General features: G+C 44.8%; 1 protein-coding gene across 1 annotated transcript in view; it reads right to left on the reverse strand.

Moving 5' to 3' along the window:
- PARP4 (poly(ADP-ribose) polymerase family member 4) overlaps positions 1-12,150 on the reverse strand; it is a 109,075-nt gene extending 96,925 nt beyond the window's left edge. Inside the window, exons 1-3 of the mRNA XM_065397604.1 lie at positions 12,019-12,150; positions 5,473-5,668; positions 4,156-4,294 (exon numbers count right to left, since the gene is read on the reverse strand). Of these exons, the coding sequence (XP_065253676.1) occupies positions 4,156-4,294; positions 5,473-5,668; positions 12,019-12,150 (467 nt within the window). The remainder of the gene's footprint in view (positions 1-4,155; positions 4,295-5,472; positions 5,669-12,018) is intronic.
- Positions 12,151-17,009: the final 4,859 nt, after the last annotated feature.

Here is a 17,009-nt window from a genome sequence, read left to right on the forward strand (position 1 = left end):
GCAATCAGCCGGCTTGCAGTGTTCGGGAGACAGGGGAGGGAGGGGGAACCTGCACGCCGAGTACTTGCTCCTCCCCCCTCCGTCCTGCCCCCCAAAACGCCGCAAGCCAGCTGATTGCTGCGGGCAGAAGGCGGGGGAGGAGGGGCAAGGTGCTGATCCGCGGGGTCTGCCGGCGGGCGGGAGACGCTGTGGGGAGGGAGGGGAGCGTAGGGAGGCTGCCTGCTGTGGAGAAAGCAGGCAGCCAAACAACATAAGAGTGGAGCATTGCACAACTTTAAATGAGCATGTTCCCTAATTGATCAGCAACGTAACAACGAAACAACGTTAACTGGGACGACTTAAAGTGAGGAGTACTTGCGGATAGCCCTGCACTGGTATGTGAGACAAAAGAGAAGACACAAGGCAACTTCCTCTCTCTTCTGTGACACTACAGAAGAACCAGAAGCAATCAGAATAGCAATAGTGGCAGAACTGCTTGGCTTTCTGAAAGTGTACAGGGAGGGAGAAGGTTGTGCTGTGCTGGCCACCTAAGCACAAGAGGAATCCCACATTGTACCTTGTAAGAGGTTGGTAGAGCTCCAGTGTGCATGCCCAAGGGAATTCTAATGTAAACATCCAGAATTCCTCCAGGAAATCCTGTTGCTGTGGGCCCCCACAACAACTTCCCTTCAAATGCAGCTAGTGACTCAGGGTAACAATATAGACCCTCAGCATCAGTTTATACTTCTGTAAAATGAGGATAATATTTATTCACCTACCTCACAATGGAAATGTTTGTAAAGTCAGTGGGGGGGTTTGCTAATAACTTCACTGGGAGCAGGCTCAGATCAAATCAGTGATTATTATTAATTATTGTTATTATTTTTAATGTATCTTTTCTAAAACTCCCAAGATCCTAGGCTGCATTACAGAATAATAGCCTCTAAAATTTATGTCATTACTTAACCCAGAGGCAAGTTAGAGCTTTTACGAGTGGAAAGAAAAAGCACTCAAAAACATTAGGGTTTTAGAAATGCTTAAGTCTTTGGGGCTGTTGGCAGGGTTTTCAAAAGTAAATGTAAATTTCACACACTTATATATCTCAAAAACATGAAACATGAAAAAACAATTATATCTGAAGTTGCAATGTGCTAATACTTTGTGCATACACTGAGCTGGAACAAAAGTCAAATCAAATCTCAGAACTAGGATTCAAAAGCAAAAATGGTTTCTTAATTAAAACAAGATATGAGAGCTCTATATATGGTCATGTATATACAATACAGAAAATAGAGAAAGGTTCAGGATTTTTTAAAAAGATACTGTTGTCAAGATAGCATCCAACGTGTAGAAGTCACCAAAGTAACTCTGTGGGGGCTACAGAAGCTGGGGCACGGTTTTGTTCTTTTTCTTTTTAAAATATTGTAAGGAACATATGCGACAGGTATCCCTTGAATGATTCATTACTACTTTTAGCTCTCAAAAATTAGAAGAGCAACCTCTGTTTATCGTCAAATAGGACCCACCTAAGAAGACAATAAACAAATATTTCACATCATGTGAGACACTTTGTCTAAGGACTACAGATCAGCCAAAGTCGAGCATTCTTCTCCCCAACTATAGAAACTAAAATGAGAGTATTGTTAATCACATAGGCAAGTATCTCAAATTTGTAAATTTCTTTTTCCACAACCTAGCTAATAAAAACCAAGGTCACATCCATCTCTCCCATGCAGAGTGTTTTCACCCCAAACTGACTATAAACTATACACTGTGTTTTTTGTAAATCAAATATACTGTGAATAATTTGTCCTTCACCTCAAATTAGCATCTGCATAGCTGTTTGCCTTGTGAGTCAGATATATATCCTTCCATATGTGAAAAATGCCTCTTGTTCTATTATAAATCCTAAATAATGTGAAATACTTATGTATAATCAAATAAAGTATGGAGTATGTCCTCCAAACTTAGAAGATTGTAAAGATTTTGTTGGTTTTCATTGTAAATAATTGTTACACTCTAGAATAGGAATCGTCTGGCCTATGGAAGGAGAAATGTTAAAAGACATAAACCAGGGTATAACTTTGTGATATTAAGAGAAATTGCTTCGATTGGGGGAATCCCAATTGATAGTAGGGCCAAAATCCTTGAAATCAAAGGTGGATTAAAATTTATTGGGACCCTGGGCACAAAGAACATTGCCCCCCTACATCGCCCATGAGACCACGTCCCCTGCTCCCTCCCTTCCCCCCATGGCCCTGCCTCCTGTCCTGGCTGGAAGTCAGGCCCTAGTAAGAGCTGCCCAACGAGCCTGGGATGCTGTGGGGAGCCCTGGACCCTCCACCTGTCCTGGACACCATGTCCTCGGGGGCAGGGACATGGGCCGGGGGCTGCTGTCGGGCACCCAGGCTCCTCGCTCAGGGCAGGTGGAGGGTCTGGGGTTCCCCACAGCTGCCTGGGCGGCTCTTACTACAGTCTAGGGCAGTGGTTCTCAAACTTTTGTACTTTCACATAGCAAGCCTCTGAGGTGCAAACCCCCCCCCTTATAAATTAAAAACACTTTAAAATATATTTTAACACCATTATAAATCCTGGAGGCAAAGCAGGGTTTGGGGTGGAGGCTGACAGCTTGCGACTCCCACCCTATGTAATAACCTCGTGACCCCTTCAGGGGTCCCAACCCCTAGTTTGAGAACCCCTGGTTTAGGGTGACCATACATCCTGTTTTGGCCAGCACAGTCCCTTTTTAAGCCCTGCCCCGGACATCCCCACTTTTCTGACAAAAATGGGCATTTGTCCATCATCAGTTGGCAAGAGCAAATGGGACAAATGCCAAGTTTTGCCAAAAAGGGACTTGGGGCAGGGCAGCTCCGCGCGGGGGGGGGGGGCAGGAAGAGGGAAGAAGAGGGGCTTTGGGGGTGCTGCTCCGCACAGCAGGAATATGCTCAGTGCTCACCCTACCACAGCTCCTGCGTGCCTCCGTCTGGCCTGGCCAAAGGGCGGGGCCCCCGGGGGAGGGAGAGGAGGAGCAGGGCCAGAGTTCCGGCCTGCTTGAAATGAATCAAATTTTAAAAGCCTCCGATATAAAAAGGATTAAGGAAATTTGTTACATACCATCGCCATCTATTGGGTACCAGTGGAAGCAGAGCTGAAATCTCAGCATCCACTTGGCACATGCCCAACAAGAATCAGAGAGGGCCTCCTCGCTCCTCCAAGGAGACTTGAAGCTAGAGTACATAAAACTGAGATCACCATGTGCTAGAGAGAGTACACTGAACCTAACACAAGAAGCTGCAGAATCCTAAGTGCAACTGATGCCTGGACCAGACATATGGAAAGAACTATTCCCTCTCCCGGCTCCCAGGTTAGGAGGATAAGAAGTGGTGAGATTTCTTTTCAAAGATTAGAAAGGGAAAAAACAATTTTTAATATAAATAACTGTAGATTATCTTGCTGAGTCTACGCTCCCTAGTGATACCTCAGGTAACCATATTTTAGATTTTAACTCCTTTGTAAGGCCAGTCAAATTGGTGCAAGAGAGATTGAAAGGAGTTGTTTTAAGCAACTGCTTTTAATATTGTAAGCTTGTCCCTTTTGCACCAATCTTGCCAAAGAGAAGTAAGAAGTAATGCCTTACAGACAAGTGCACCTTTGGACTTGTGATAAATGTGTTAGGTACTAACCGATTGAGAATTGTTGATCCATAAGTAAATGTAATGAGAAATCTTGGTAATTTGCATTGTTCTCTGATATAACTACTGAGCTTCAACTCTGGTCTGTGATAATTGCTTGTAAAACCGTATTATATTGTAGTACACACACTTGGCTGTGTCTACATTTGTGTGGGGAACTGTTGATTATTTATGTTAATGTGGTTCTGGTGTATTAATAAATTGTTGGTTGGTTAAGAATAAGCAAGTGAGCAGTACTTCTCAAATCAGGACAAGCTGAAAGTTGCCCTGAAAAGAACCTAGTGTTAAACTAATAAGCTAACGTTCCCTGGACTCAATGAAAAGGGTTTATCCTATTGGATTCTATTACAAATTGGGGTAAACATAGTTTGTTAGATTTCAACTTTAAAAATCGAACAGGCATGCTGGCAAATTCATAAACTGACCCCCTTTCACACTTAATATCAAAATACATTTTTTCTTTTATGCTGGGCAGAGGGATTACCTGATGCTCTCCATATTGGGCCCAACGGAGCTCTCACTGACTTCCAAGGGAGTGGGATCAGGGCCACAGTTTTCATTCTTCTCAGTGGCATCCTGTTTCTCCTTAATGTTATGCTCAGAAGATGAGTGGTTTTTCTCACCTGTTATCAAAATACATTACTTGGCATAATTCCTTCTACCTGGCTTACTTATGTTTAACATATTAATAGCTCAAAAATCAATAATGCTACTTAGCATTTGCAAAGTGCTTTATATGTTCAAAGAACTGTATGGATGCTAAATAATTAATCATCAAAATACTCCTATCAGGTAGCTAAGGTAAACAGTAGCAGGTTACAAATAGAGAAACTGAGGCAATGAGGTAAAATTATTTGGCCAACGTCCAACAGTGAGTCACTGGTAGAGCAGAGATTAGAACTCAGGGGCTCCTGACTCCTAACCCTACGTTTATTTTTCAAGACCACACTGATCCATAATATTACTAAATTCTGCATTACAAGGAGTTCAGAAAAGTATAACAACATCTTTACTACAAACTTACGGAGCGGGTGAACAACACACAAAACTCACAGATGACACTTCATTAGGAGACACTGCTATCACCAAAAACCAAAAAGAAATAAAAGTTTCTTAGAAGTGTTAAAAAGGGGGGAGGGCATGAAATAATGAACGGGTCTCAGTCTGAAAAAAAAAAATTAAGACAATGTATGAGGGGACTAATAACCTAAAACAGATTATTTGGTCTATTTTCAAATTCTTGGGTAGTCTCTCATAGTGTCACTACAGACCTTTTTTGCTTGTATTTTTCTTTTTGAGTAAAATTGAAATCTGTGTATCTTAATTATAGTATGTTCAAACCCTTCTTCCACACTCATTACTATTAATTTCATACTTCTACTATTACATCCTGTTCTCTAGATTTCATAATTCCTCAAAGTTTGTTGTCTCAGAAACTAACACCCTTCTTTGTAGCATTCTGTTAACCCAATATATACTGTTGAATCAAACTAAAGTTTCTAGCTAACTACAAGTGATATTTTTTCAGTGTATTCAAAAAGACTGTCATGATTGGATTTATTATTTTACCCATATTCCTGATCCAGGGCCTGATCCAGAGCCTGATCCAAAGCCCGTTAAAATCAATAGGAAAGACTCCAATATGGTGTGGTCCATTATGTCCAGCTTCTTTTCTGCAGCTTCTATTTATATTACTTTTTTGCAAACAACCATTGTTGCTAATCCATTTGAAATTAGTTCTAAATTAAATCTTCCTTTCCAAAGGTACCAGCCCATAAAAAACTTCACTAAATACACTTACCGTAATGGCTTGGCTTTTGATCAGAACTACCATCCAATGATTTACTAGACTCATAGTCATCAATCTGTAAAAGTTTTCCTTCTTCAGCTGATTTCCACACAAAATCAGCACTTACAATGGGGAGTCGATACTTCTCAATAGTTTTCAGATGATAAGAGCTGAGTACAGCAACATTATCCACAATGACATGTGTACACTAAAAACAAGGTTAAAAATCACAGCCATTATGCAGATGCAAAAATAGGTAACTACTGCAGTTTAGTTTGTTTACTCAATACTAATTTCCTATTAGTAAACAACATAGTGAATGCCAGTGAAAATGAGGTAGATTCGGAGGCTAAAATAGAGAAAGAACAAGTTAAAAATTACTTAGACAAGTTAGATATATTCAAGTCACCAGAGCCTGATGAAATACATCATAGAATACTCAAGGAGCTGACTGAGGAGATATCTGAGCCATTAGCGATTATCTTTGAAAACTCATGGCAGATGGAAGAGGGCAAATATAGTATCAATCTATAAAAAGGGGAATAAGGACAACCTGGAGAATTACAGACCAGTCAGCTTAACTTCAGTACCCAGAGAGATAATGGAATGAATAATCAAGCAATCAATTCACAAACATCTAGAAGATAGTAAGGTGATAAGTAACAGTCAATGAGGATTTGTCAAGAACAAATTGTGTCAAACCAACATAATAGCTTTGACAGGGTAGCAAGCCTTGTGGATGGGGGGGAAGCAGTAGATGTGGCATGTCTTCACTTTAGTAAGGCTTTTGATACGGTCTCACATGACCTTCTCATAAACAAACTAGTGGAATATAGCTTAGATCAGTGGTGGGCAACCTGTGGCCCACGCCGCTTCCCGCAGCTTCCATTGGCCGGGAATGGTGAACCACGGCCACTGGGAGCTGCGGGTGGCCGTGCCTGCGGACGGTCAACTTAAACAAATGGTCTCGCAACCCACCAGTGTATTACCCTGACAGGCTGCGTGCAGCCCGCGGGCCGCAGATTGCCCACCACTGGCCTAGATGGAGCTACTATATGGTGAGTGCATAAGTGGTTGGAAAACCGTTCCCAGAAAGTAGTTATCAGTGGTTCACAGTTCCAAGCAGGAAGGGCATATCAAGTGGGGTCCTGCAAGAATCAGTCCTGAGTCTAGTTCTGTTCAATATCTTCATAAATGATTTAGACAATGGCGTAGAGAATATGATTATAAAGTTTGCAGATGATACCAAGCTGGAAGAGGTTGCAAGTGCTTTGGAGGATAGGATTAAAATTGAAAATGATCTGGACAAATTTGAGAAATGGTCTGAAGTAAACAGGATGAAATTCAATAAGGACAAATGCAAAGTACTCCACTTAGGAACAATCAATTGAACACATATAAAATGGGAAATGAGTGTCTAAAAAGGAGTACTGTGAAAAGGGATCTGGGGATTATAGTGGATCACAAGCTAAATATGAGTCAAGAGTGTAACACTGTTGCAAAAAAAGCAAACATCATTCTGGGGGTATATTAGCAGGAGTGTTGTAAGCAAGATATGAGAAGTAATTCTTACACTCTAGTCTGCGCTAATAATGCCTCTTCTAGAGTATTGCGTCCAGTTCTGGGTGCCACATTACAGGAAAGATGTGGACAAACTGAAGAAAGTCCAGAGGAGAACAACAAAAATAATAAAGGTCTAGAAAACATGACCCATGAGAAAAGATTGAAAAAATTGGGTTTGTTTAGTCTGGAGAAGAAAAGACTGGGGGGGGGGGGGGGGGAGGAGGAAGAGACACGATAACAGTTTTCAAGTACATAAAATGTTACAATGAGGAGGGCGAAAAATTGTTCTCATTAACCTCTGAGGATAGGACAAGAAGCAATGGACTTAAATTGCAACAAGGGAGGTTTAAGTTGGACATTAGGAAAAACTTTCTGTCAGGGTAGTTAAGGACCGGAACAAATTGCCTAGGGAGGTTGTGAAATTTCCATTATTGGAGATGTTTAAGAACAGGTTAGACAAACACCTGTCAGGAATGGTCTAGTTATTACAGGGTCCTGCCTTGTGTGCAGGGGACTGGACTAGATGACCTCTTGAGGTCCCTTCCAGTCCTATGCTTTTATGGTGTTCCAAGAAGACGGGCTCCACCTAAAGAAGAGAGGGAAGAGCATCTTCGCAAGCTGACTGGCTAACCTAGTGAGGAGGGCTTTAAACTAGGTTCACCGGGGGAAGGAGACCAAAGCCCTGAGGTAAGTGGGGAAGTGGGATACTGGGAGGAAGCACGAGCAAGAGAGCGCAAGAGGGGAGGACTCCTGCCTCATACTGAGAAAGCAGGATAATCAGCGAGTTATCTTAAGTGCCTATACACAAATGCAAGAAGCCTGGGAAATAAGCAGGGAGAACTGGAAGTCCTGGCACAGTCAAGGAATTATGATGTGATTGGGATAACTCACATGACTGGAGTACTGTCATGGATGGATATAAACTGTTCAGGAAGGACAGGCAGGGCAGAAAAGGTGGGGGAGTTGCACTGTATGTAAGAGAACAGTATGAAACTGCAGAAAAACCTGAGAGTCTCTGGATTAAGTTTAGAAGTGTGAGCAACAAGGGTGATGTCGTGGTTGGAGGCTGCTATAGACCACCAGACCAGGGGGATGAGGTGGACGAGGCGTTCTTCCGGCAACTAACAGAAGTTACTAGATCACAGGCCCTGGTTCTCATGGGAGACTTCAATCACTCTGATATCTGCTGGGAGAGCAATATAGCAGTGCACAGAAAATCCGGGAAGTTTTTGGAAAGTGTAGGGGACAATTTCCTGATGCAAGTGCTGGAGGAACCAACTAGGGGCAGAGCTCTTCTTGACCTGCTGCTCACAAACAGGGAAGAATTAGTAGGGGAAGCAAAAGTGGATGGGAACCTGGGAGGCAGTGACCAGGAGATGGTCGAGTTCAGGATCCTGACACAAGGAAGAAAGGAGAGCAGTAGAATAAGGACCCTGGACTTCAGAAAAGCAGACTTTGACTCCCTCAGGGAACTGATGGGCAGGATCCCCCAGGAGAATAACATGAGAGGAAAAGAGTCCAGGAGAGCTGGCTGTATTTTAAAGAATCCTCATTGAGGTTGCAGGAACAAACCATCCCAATGTGTAGAAAGAATAGTAAATATGGCGGGCGACCAGCTTGGCTTAACAGTGAAATCCTTGCTGATCTTAAAACACAAAAAAGAAGCTTACAAGAAGTGGAAGATTGGACAAATGACCAGGGAGGAGTATAAAAATATTGCTTAGGCATGCAGGAGTGAAATCAGGAAGGCCAAATCACACTTGGAGTTGCAGCTAGCAAGAGACGTTAAGAGTAACAAGAAGGGTTTCTTCAGGTATGTTAGCAACAAGAAGAAAGTCAAAGAAAGTGTGGCCCCTTACTGAATGAGGGAGGCAACCTAGTGACAGAGGATGTGGAAAAAGCTAATGTACTCAATGCTTTTTTTGCCTCTGTCTTCACGAACAAGGTCAGCTCCCAGACTGCTGCACTGGGCACCACAGCATGGGGAGAAGGTGACCAGCCCTCTCTGGAGAAAGAAGTGGTTCAGGACTATTTAGAAAAGCTGGACAAGCATAAGTCCATGGGGCTGGATGCGCTGCATCCGAGGATGCTAAAGTAATTGGCGGATGTGATTGCAGAGCTGTTGGCCATTATTTTTGAAAACTCATGGTGATCGGGGGAGGTCCCGGATGACTGGAAAAAGGCTAATGTAGTGCCCATCTTTAAAAAAGGAAAGAAGGAGGATCCAGGGAACTACAGGCCAGTCAGCCTCACCTCAGTCCCTGGAAAAATCATGGAGCAGGTCCTCAAGAAATCAATTCTGAAACACTTAGAGGAGAGGAAAGTGATCAGGAACAGTCAGCATGGATTCACCAAGGGCAAGTCATGCCTGACTAACCTAATTGCCTTCTATGACGAGATAACTGGCTCTGTGGATGAGGGGAAAGCAGTGGACGTGTTATTCCTTGACTTTAGCAAAGCTTTTGATACGGTTTCCCACAGTATTCTTGCCAGCAAGTTAAAGAAGTATGGGCTGGATGAACGGACTATAAGGTGGATAGAAAGCTGGCTAGATCGTCGGGCTCAACAGGTAGTGATCAATGGCTCCATGTCTAGTTGGCAGCCGGTATCAAGCGGAGTGCCCCAAGGGTCCTGGGGCCAGTTTTGTTCAATATCTTCATTAATGATCTAGAGGATGGTGTGGACTGCACCCTCAGCAAGTTTGCAGATGACACTGAACTGGGAGGAGTGGTAGATACGCTGGAGGGTAGAGATAGGATACAGAGAGACCTAGACAAATTAGAGGATTGGGCCAAAAGAAATCTGATGAGGTTCAACAAGGACAAGTGCAGAGTCCTGCACTTAGGACGGAAGAATCCTATGCACTGATACAGACTAGGGACCGAGTGGCTAGGCAGCAGTTCTGCAGAAAAGGACCTAGGGGTTACAGTGGATGAGAAGCTGGATATGAGTCAACAGTGTGCCCTTGTTGCCAAGAAGGCTAACGGCATTTTGGGCTGTATAAGTAGGGGCATTGCCAGCAGATTGAGGGACGTGATCATTCCCCTCTATTCGACATTGGTGAGGCCTCATCTGGAGTACTGTGTCCAGTTTTGGACCCCACACTACAAGAAGGATGTGGAAAAATTGGAAAGAGTCCAGCGGAGGGCAACAGAAATGATTAGGGGTCTGGAGCACATGACTTATGAGGAGAGGCTGAGGGAACTGGGATTGTTTAGTCTCCAGAAGAGAAGAATGAGGGGGGATTTGATAGCTGCTTTCAACTACCTGAAAGGGGGTTCCAAAGAGGATGGATCTAAACTGTTCTCAGTGGTACCAGATGACAGAACAAGGAATAATGGTCTCAAGTTGCAGTGCAGATGACAGAACAAGGAGTAATGGTCTCAAGTTGCAGTGGGGGAGGTCTAGGTTGGATATTAGGAAAAACTTTTTCACTAGGAGGGTGGTGAAGCACTGGAATGGGTTACCTAGGGAGGTGGTGGAATCTCCTTCCTTAGACGTTTTTAAGGTCAGGCTTGACAAAGCCCTGGCTGGGATGATTAAGTTGGGGATTGGTTCTGCTTTGAGCAGGGGGTTGGACTAGATGACCTCTTGAGGTCCCTTCCAACCCTGATATTCTATGATTCTACACTAATCCAAACAAAAACACAACTAAGACCTAATGCAAGATCTGTCACTTTGTGTGACACCTTCCCTCGGTGATGAGGAGAAGAATAATGGCCTGGTAATTTTTCTCCTGGAAAAAGACTGCCATCAAAAATGACACAGTAAAACAAAGTAAAGGTGGAACATATGGTCCTTTTGTGAGAAAGGATATTGCTCTTAATTTTTATGTGACACCTAGAGATTACAGTGATAGATACATTACAACTGCACTGATAAATAGAATTACACCTCTACCCCGATATAACGCGACCCGATATAACACAAATTTGGATATAACACAGTAAAGCAGCACTCTGGGGGGCGGGGCTGCGCCATTGTTGACTAAGAGAAAGACAACAGTGCTGCTTGGCAGCACAGTTCAGCTAACAACTCCCAGTGCGCAAGCCAACAACCCTTCCCTGCCCCCAATGAGCGATCACAGGCGCGAGCAGGTACAGGACGCACCAGCCAGCCTGAGACGGCCGGGAGTGGAGCCCGTCAGCCCCCCATGCCAAGGCGCCGGCACACACGAGCGGACCCGTCTCTACGTGCACAGAGCTCGTTATTTTGCCACCATATCGGACACGCTTCCGGAGCAGCCACCCGGAGGGCCAGCCTCACCTGGCTCCCGCATCTACCAGCGATCCGGAGCGGCGGCGGGGTGCAGCAGAAGGGCACAGCAGGAGAGATGTGGGAGCTGCCAGCGCCGCGCCCCGCCCGAGCCTCGCCCCACCCCATCCCACAGGTCCCAGCTCCCCATCGAGGAGTCAGGCCACACAGTCCCTGCTGCCCACGTAGCAAAGGCTGCGGCCAGCCGGCGCAGCCCTCAGCAGGGAGGCAGGACCGAGGAGCCACCTCACCCAGCAGGGACGGGAGAGAGGACAGAGACCGAGCCCTTGCGTGGGGGGATCACCAGGGGCAGGAAAACAGGACTTCCCTGTTCCCTGCCTAGAGCGAGATTGCAGCAAACAGCCCGGGGGTAGCCACTGTATAACTCAGACCCGTTGTGGTCACAGCTGCCGCCATGCTGGCCACTCAGCCTAGAGTAGGGGTTGTAAGAGCTCTGAAAACTAGCTGGGGACCAGAGAGCTGGGAATCAGTGTCTGTCAATCGAAGGCCAAAGCAAGTTTGATAACGCACTTTCACCTATAACGCTGTAAGATTTTTTGGCTCCCGAGGACCACGTTATATCGGGATAGAGGTGTATTTATATTAAAACTTCATACATGAAAGCACTCTCACTCACTCTGCCTCCACCAATTTTGATTTTTCTGCCAGAGGCAAAAGTTAACCTTCTTCAGTATTCATTGGGGGGGGGGGGGGGGGGGAGGAAAGGGAAGTGAAATATACCTCATGATTTAGCACAAAATAAATTATTCCACCATTTTCTTTAATGCATGTTCTCAGTCTATTCTTCTCCTGAATAGGTAAATGTTTCACTTTAAGAAAGAACACACAGTTTGCAAAGATTGGCACAGTCATCCTATTAAAAAACAAAACAAACAAACAAACAGTGTTTTAATTCACAAAACTTCCAGAATTTCCTTGCATACCATACCCCAGCCAAGTGGCCTATCACCAAACATTATAGCCTTGTCTACAGTAGGGACATTTTAAAAGATTCCACTGTTATTAATACTCTTTTTGGATCCACCAAGGCGGCCACTCTGAAATGGTTTTAACCATAGTTTCTGAAATGCTGCTGAAAAGTGTCTGGCCTGGTCTAGACTTGCAGATAAATCATGTTCTAAACCAGTTCAGCTGCACCTGCTGCTCACATCTATTTTTAGCAGTGGGCAATTTTCTTATTTTAGACAAGGCCAAAATAACTCAACAGCATTACAGTACATGTAAATTCCTAGAGCCCTGCGGGGATACAAAATTTTTATTTGCATCCAATCAGTGATCCGCAAACATGGTCTGCGGATATAAAACGGATATCTGCAGATTTGCAGAGCTCTACAAATTCCCGATTTCATCTTATATACATTTCCATTTATAGGCAGAGACACTATACATTTTTCACAGATCCACAGGTCCAGTATTCTCGATCTCAAACAGCTCTGGAACAGTCCCTGGGATGACCCCTTCCATGCGTCAACCCCCTCAGGGTCACACTCTCTCACTGGGCTAAACCTCTTGGCTTTACCACCTCCTGGGACTGAACCTCGGAGCCTTCAACACCCCTGTTTCACACCATGAGCTCCCCTCAGCGAGTCCACCTGAATTGGACACCTGGGGAAGCCTTACACACCCAAAGGGAGCAATGCACCGCTGACTTCCTCATTCTGGAGTGACTCTCAGCTAGTGTTGTAAAAACAGAAGCGTTTATTAGATGTTCTTAGTTAGCATGAAGAATAGAAAGTTACAACAAAGTCTCTCTGGGTCAGACCAGAACCAGAGCCCTCTCTGACCCCCCTTAAGTGCCAGTCCAGAACTGTCTCCTACTTCCTGCAGCCCACACTTAACAACCCCACCTCAGTCCTTTGTTCTTGTTCCCAGGCAAACCTTGTTACCTGGCCATCCATCCTCCTTAGGCCTTTGTTCTCCAGATGATCTCAATGATGGTCGGGCAAATGTCGGGCCCAGGCCCCAGACAGCTAGGCATCAGTCACACCTGAATCTCTGGGTCTATGCAAGGAGTAAACAACCTTTCCCCACCATCTAGTTAACCATGTGACACATAGGGGAAACTGAAATACACATGACATTCACACAAAACATTATGAAAAATTTCCACTTTGTCACATTACACACAAAAAAAACTACATTAAAAGAACAATATGTTTCCAAAATCAAGCTCTCAGAAGTTAGGAAATGCCCAAATCAAGGTTGCCCAAGCAACCTTAATTGAGCTTCTTTGTGTGTATACATTATGATTACATGAACTTTACCCATACTGTTTCTGCCTCATTCACTGCACAGGATGGACTGCGCTCCAGTGATGAATCAGTATTGCGTAGTTAAACCACTGCCCATTTGTTGAAGAAGTTGGAATGAGTGGAACAGTGGAAATCTGAGACTATCTGAAGTGGTAAAAATCTTACAAGATCAATAGAGCTCTTGCCATTTTGGTCCCTTTGATGTGAATAGTCATATAATTTCAGCACTGCCAGACCCAAACCCTAGACTGAACCTAAACTAGATTTGAACACAGTTTCCACAGACCATCTCAAATCCCCCTCTGAGAATGTACAGTTGCCAAAAAGAGGATTTTCTCAATATAACCCAGGGGTCGGCAATCTTTCAGAAGTGGTGTGCCGAGTCTTCATTTATTCACTCTAATTTAAGGTTTCGCGTGCCAGTAATACATTTTAATGTTTTTAGAAGGTCTCTGTCTGTAAGTCTATAATATATAACTAAACTATTGTTGTATGTACAGTAAATAAGGTTTTTAAAATGTTTAAGAAGCTTCATTTAAATTAAATTAAAATGCAGAGCCCCCCGGATCAGTGGCCAGGACCCGGGCAGTGTGTGTGCCACTGAAAATCAGCTCGCGTGTTGCCTTCAGCACACGTGCCATAGGCTGCCTACCCCTGATATAACCTCTAGAACTGACTGTGGCCCGCAACCCCCTTTTAAAGTTTGATGTCATACTGACTCTTAGAAAAATAATGTACCGTATCTGTGCAGCCAGAGCAATGAGATTATTTCTAGAGTTTAAAGTAAATGAAAATAATTACAAATGTCAGTCTAGCCACCCAGATCTGATCCTGCAATTCAAGAAACAACCCAAACAGATGGCAATAATTCCCCAAAAAGTACCATAAAGGGCATTCCGTATTACACTTTCTCTGTCAAACTACTTACTGCTCAACTAGAAAAGGGAGAAGTTTCTTAAAGAGATGAGGCCTGAAAATACAGTTAACATCTGAATTACCCAGTAAACAGAGGAGGAAGTGCAAATCCAAGGGGAGGAAAGATTTCACTTTCCCTCACCTTCCCCCTTATTCGTCTGCAACCTAAATAAGAAACACAACTCTACAGATGTAAAGAAGCACCCGAGTCCACCCCTAGACTAAAATCTAGTGTTAGAGAGTGAGACAAACTCACTTGCTGGGAGCGAGCTCCCTGCCCAGAGGGATCTTCCGGTATCTGCAAAGAGGCGTGACAGAGGCTGCGTGTAATGACTGGAAGGGGTGGAATGTTCTCCTTTTCCAAAGGTACTAAAAGGAAACGCCCGTCCAAACGGCACAAAAGACAGCACTTGACTGCGAACCAGACGATCAACCGAATTGAACAAGAAGCAGGGGCTCCTACTGGGCAGCTAGGAGCCGCAGCCGTCTGCACCGGCGCTGGAAGTAGACGGCGATATTGACAGTGCAAGTGAATTCTGGGGGACCTTTTAGGGATTAGGAAACTGAATCCAGCCCGCCCCTGTTTCATCCCTGTGGAGACTACAGACGGGACACCACAATACTGGGGCTGCCGGGCTGGGTTTTCAGCTGCTGTTTCTTTCGTTCTGTTGATGGGTGGAGATGATTTTACTCTCTCTGCGTCTATTACAGACTCTTCTCCACCCATCCCCATAGGGAGAGACTTCAATACAGACAGCAAAATCCTCCCCTTGGCTAGTGACCCAAATACATGTTTGTTGTATTAGTTTTATAGATATAATAAAAGCATAATAATGAGTGTCACTCATTAGGCAACTATGTTCTATTCCTATCAGGCACCTTTATTTGGGGATCAGCTTGCTATTAAGGATTAACACAAAAGGGTTTGCATTTTACTTCCACACACTGATTTCCAAAATCAGTCTAATCTGATCAGGCATTTTTACCTGATATAGGATCTGAATTTAGCTTGTGCTCTTTGACGTATGTTAATGAAGCATTTGCCTTCAGCTGCAAAGCTTCACAATAAGGGTCCATCCACACTACACAAGTAATTCATTGATGATAATGGTTGTCAGCAATGAGCCTGACACCAATCACTCATCAACTGAAGTTGAAAACGATTTGTTTGCTAGACAAGTCAGCTTTCCCCAACACTGTTATGTAAAGGTATTAAACTGTTTTCAATACCAGATGAGGCAAATGAGGGGACATGTGAGGGTGGAAGTGGAGGGGAATCTGCAATCTAAATCCATGCTGGTGGGCCTCCACCAGGGGTGAAAGTAATATGAAGGATTTACTGGTACCCTGGAGTCCTGAGCAGGGGGCCTTTAGAGCCCCAGGCCCTTTAAATCCAGATTTAAAGGGCCCCGGGCTCTGGTAGTGGTGGCTGAGAGCCCAGGGCCCTTTAAATCACTGCCAGAGCTACCAGCTGCAGAGGTGGCTGGGAGCCTCATGGCTCGGGGGCCATTTAAAGGGCCTCGGGCTCTGGCTGCCGCTACTGCAGCAGAGCCCCGGACCCTTTAAATTGCCGCCTGAGCCCTGCTGCCGGAGCCCCAGGGTAACGGCGGTGGCTGGGGGCTCCAGCGGTGATTTCAAGGTCCAGGGGCTCCCAGCCGCCGCTACCGCAGCAGAGCCCTGGGCCCTTTAAATTGCCAGCGGAGCCCAGGGGGTCGCAGCTGCCGCTGCTACCCTGGGGCTCCGGCAGCAGGGCTCAGGCGGCGATTTAAAGGGCCCAGGGCTCCGGCCACTGCTGGGAGCCATAGGCCCTTTAAATTGCCACCTGGGGAAGCCGGTCCGGTACACTGTACTGGCTCTTGCCAGTATGCCGTACCGGCTTACTTTCACCTCTGGCCTCCACAGAATCCTATTAACCTCAATGGGATTTCATGAGGACACTGAGATCAAACTGCAAGATCGGAGCCATTGTTAGCAATGGGGTTTGTTTTGTTTTTAGCATAGATGAGAAGTCAAAGAGAAATCTTTAATGTCTAAGAATAGAATTTTGGAGGGCCCACAGGGTTTTCATTATAAACAAATACTGAAGGCAAATCAGTAATTTAATTTAAATAAATTTAATTTATTTAAAACTTTATAATACAGGATCCCAAAATTCAGTGGTTTAAAAACAGGATATATAAGGTAAATGTGGAAGTTCTTGCCTTTTACACAACACTAACTACACCATCAGTGGTACAGTGTATGCAGTATGGGGAACAGTCATTTAGGAAAGATGTAGACAGACTGCAAAGGAAGGATAAAGAAAGGTTTATGGACAGGTTCCTGCTGACAGTGTGTGTGTGGAGGGGCACAACCCCCAAACAGCTGGAGTCAAGCCCCCCCCCCCCCCCTTCCGGGAGTCTTTCCCGTTCTGGAAAGCAGCAGCCCTTCTGTGCAGCTCCCAGCTGTTCCTCTGTCTTTCCCCCGAGTTAAAGCAGCAGCAGCTCCCAGCTGTTCCTCCCCTTCTGCCTCAAGCAGGCCTGGTTCAGCTGTTCCGCAGGGAGG

The sequence above is a fragment of the Emys orbicularis genome, chromosome 1 (genome assembly GCF_028017835.1).
Source record: "Emys orbicularis isolate rEmyOrb1 chromosome 1, rEmyOrb1.hap1, whole genome shotgun sequence".
NCBI lineage: Eukaryota > Metazoa > Chordata > Testudines > Emydidae > Emys > Emys orbicularis.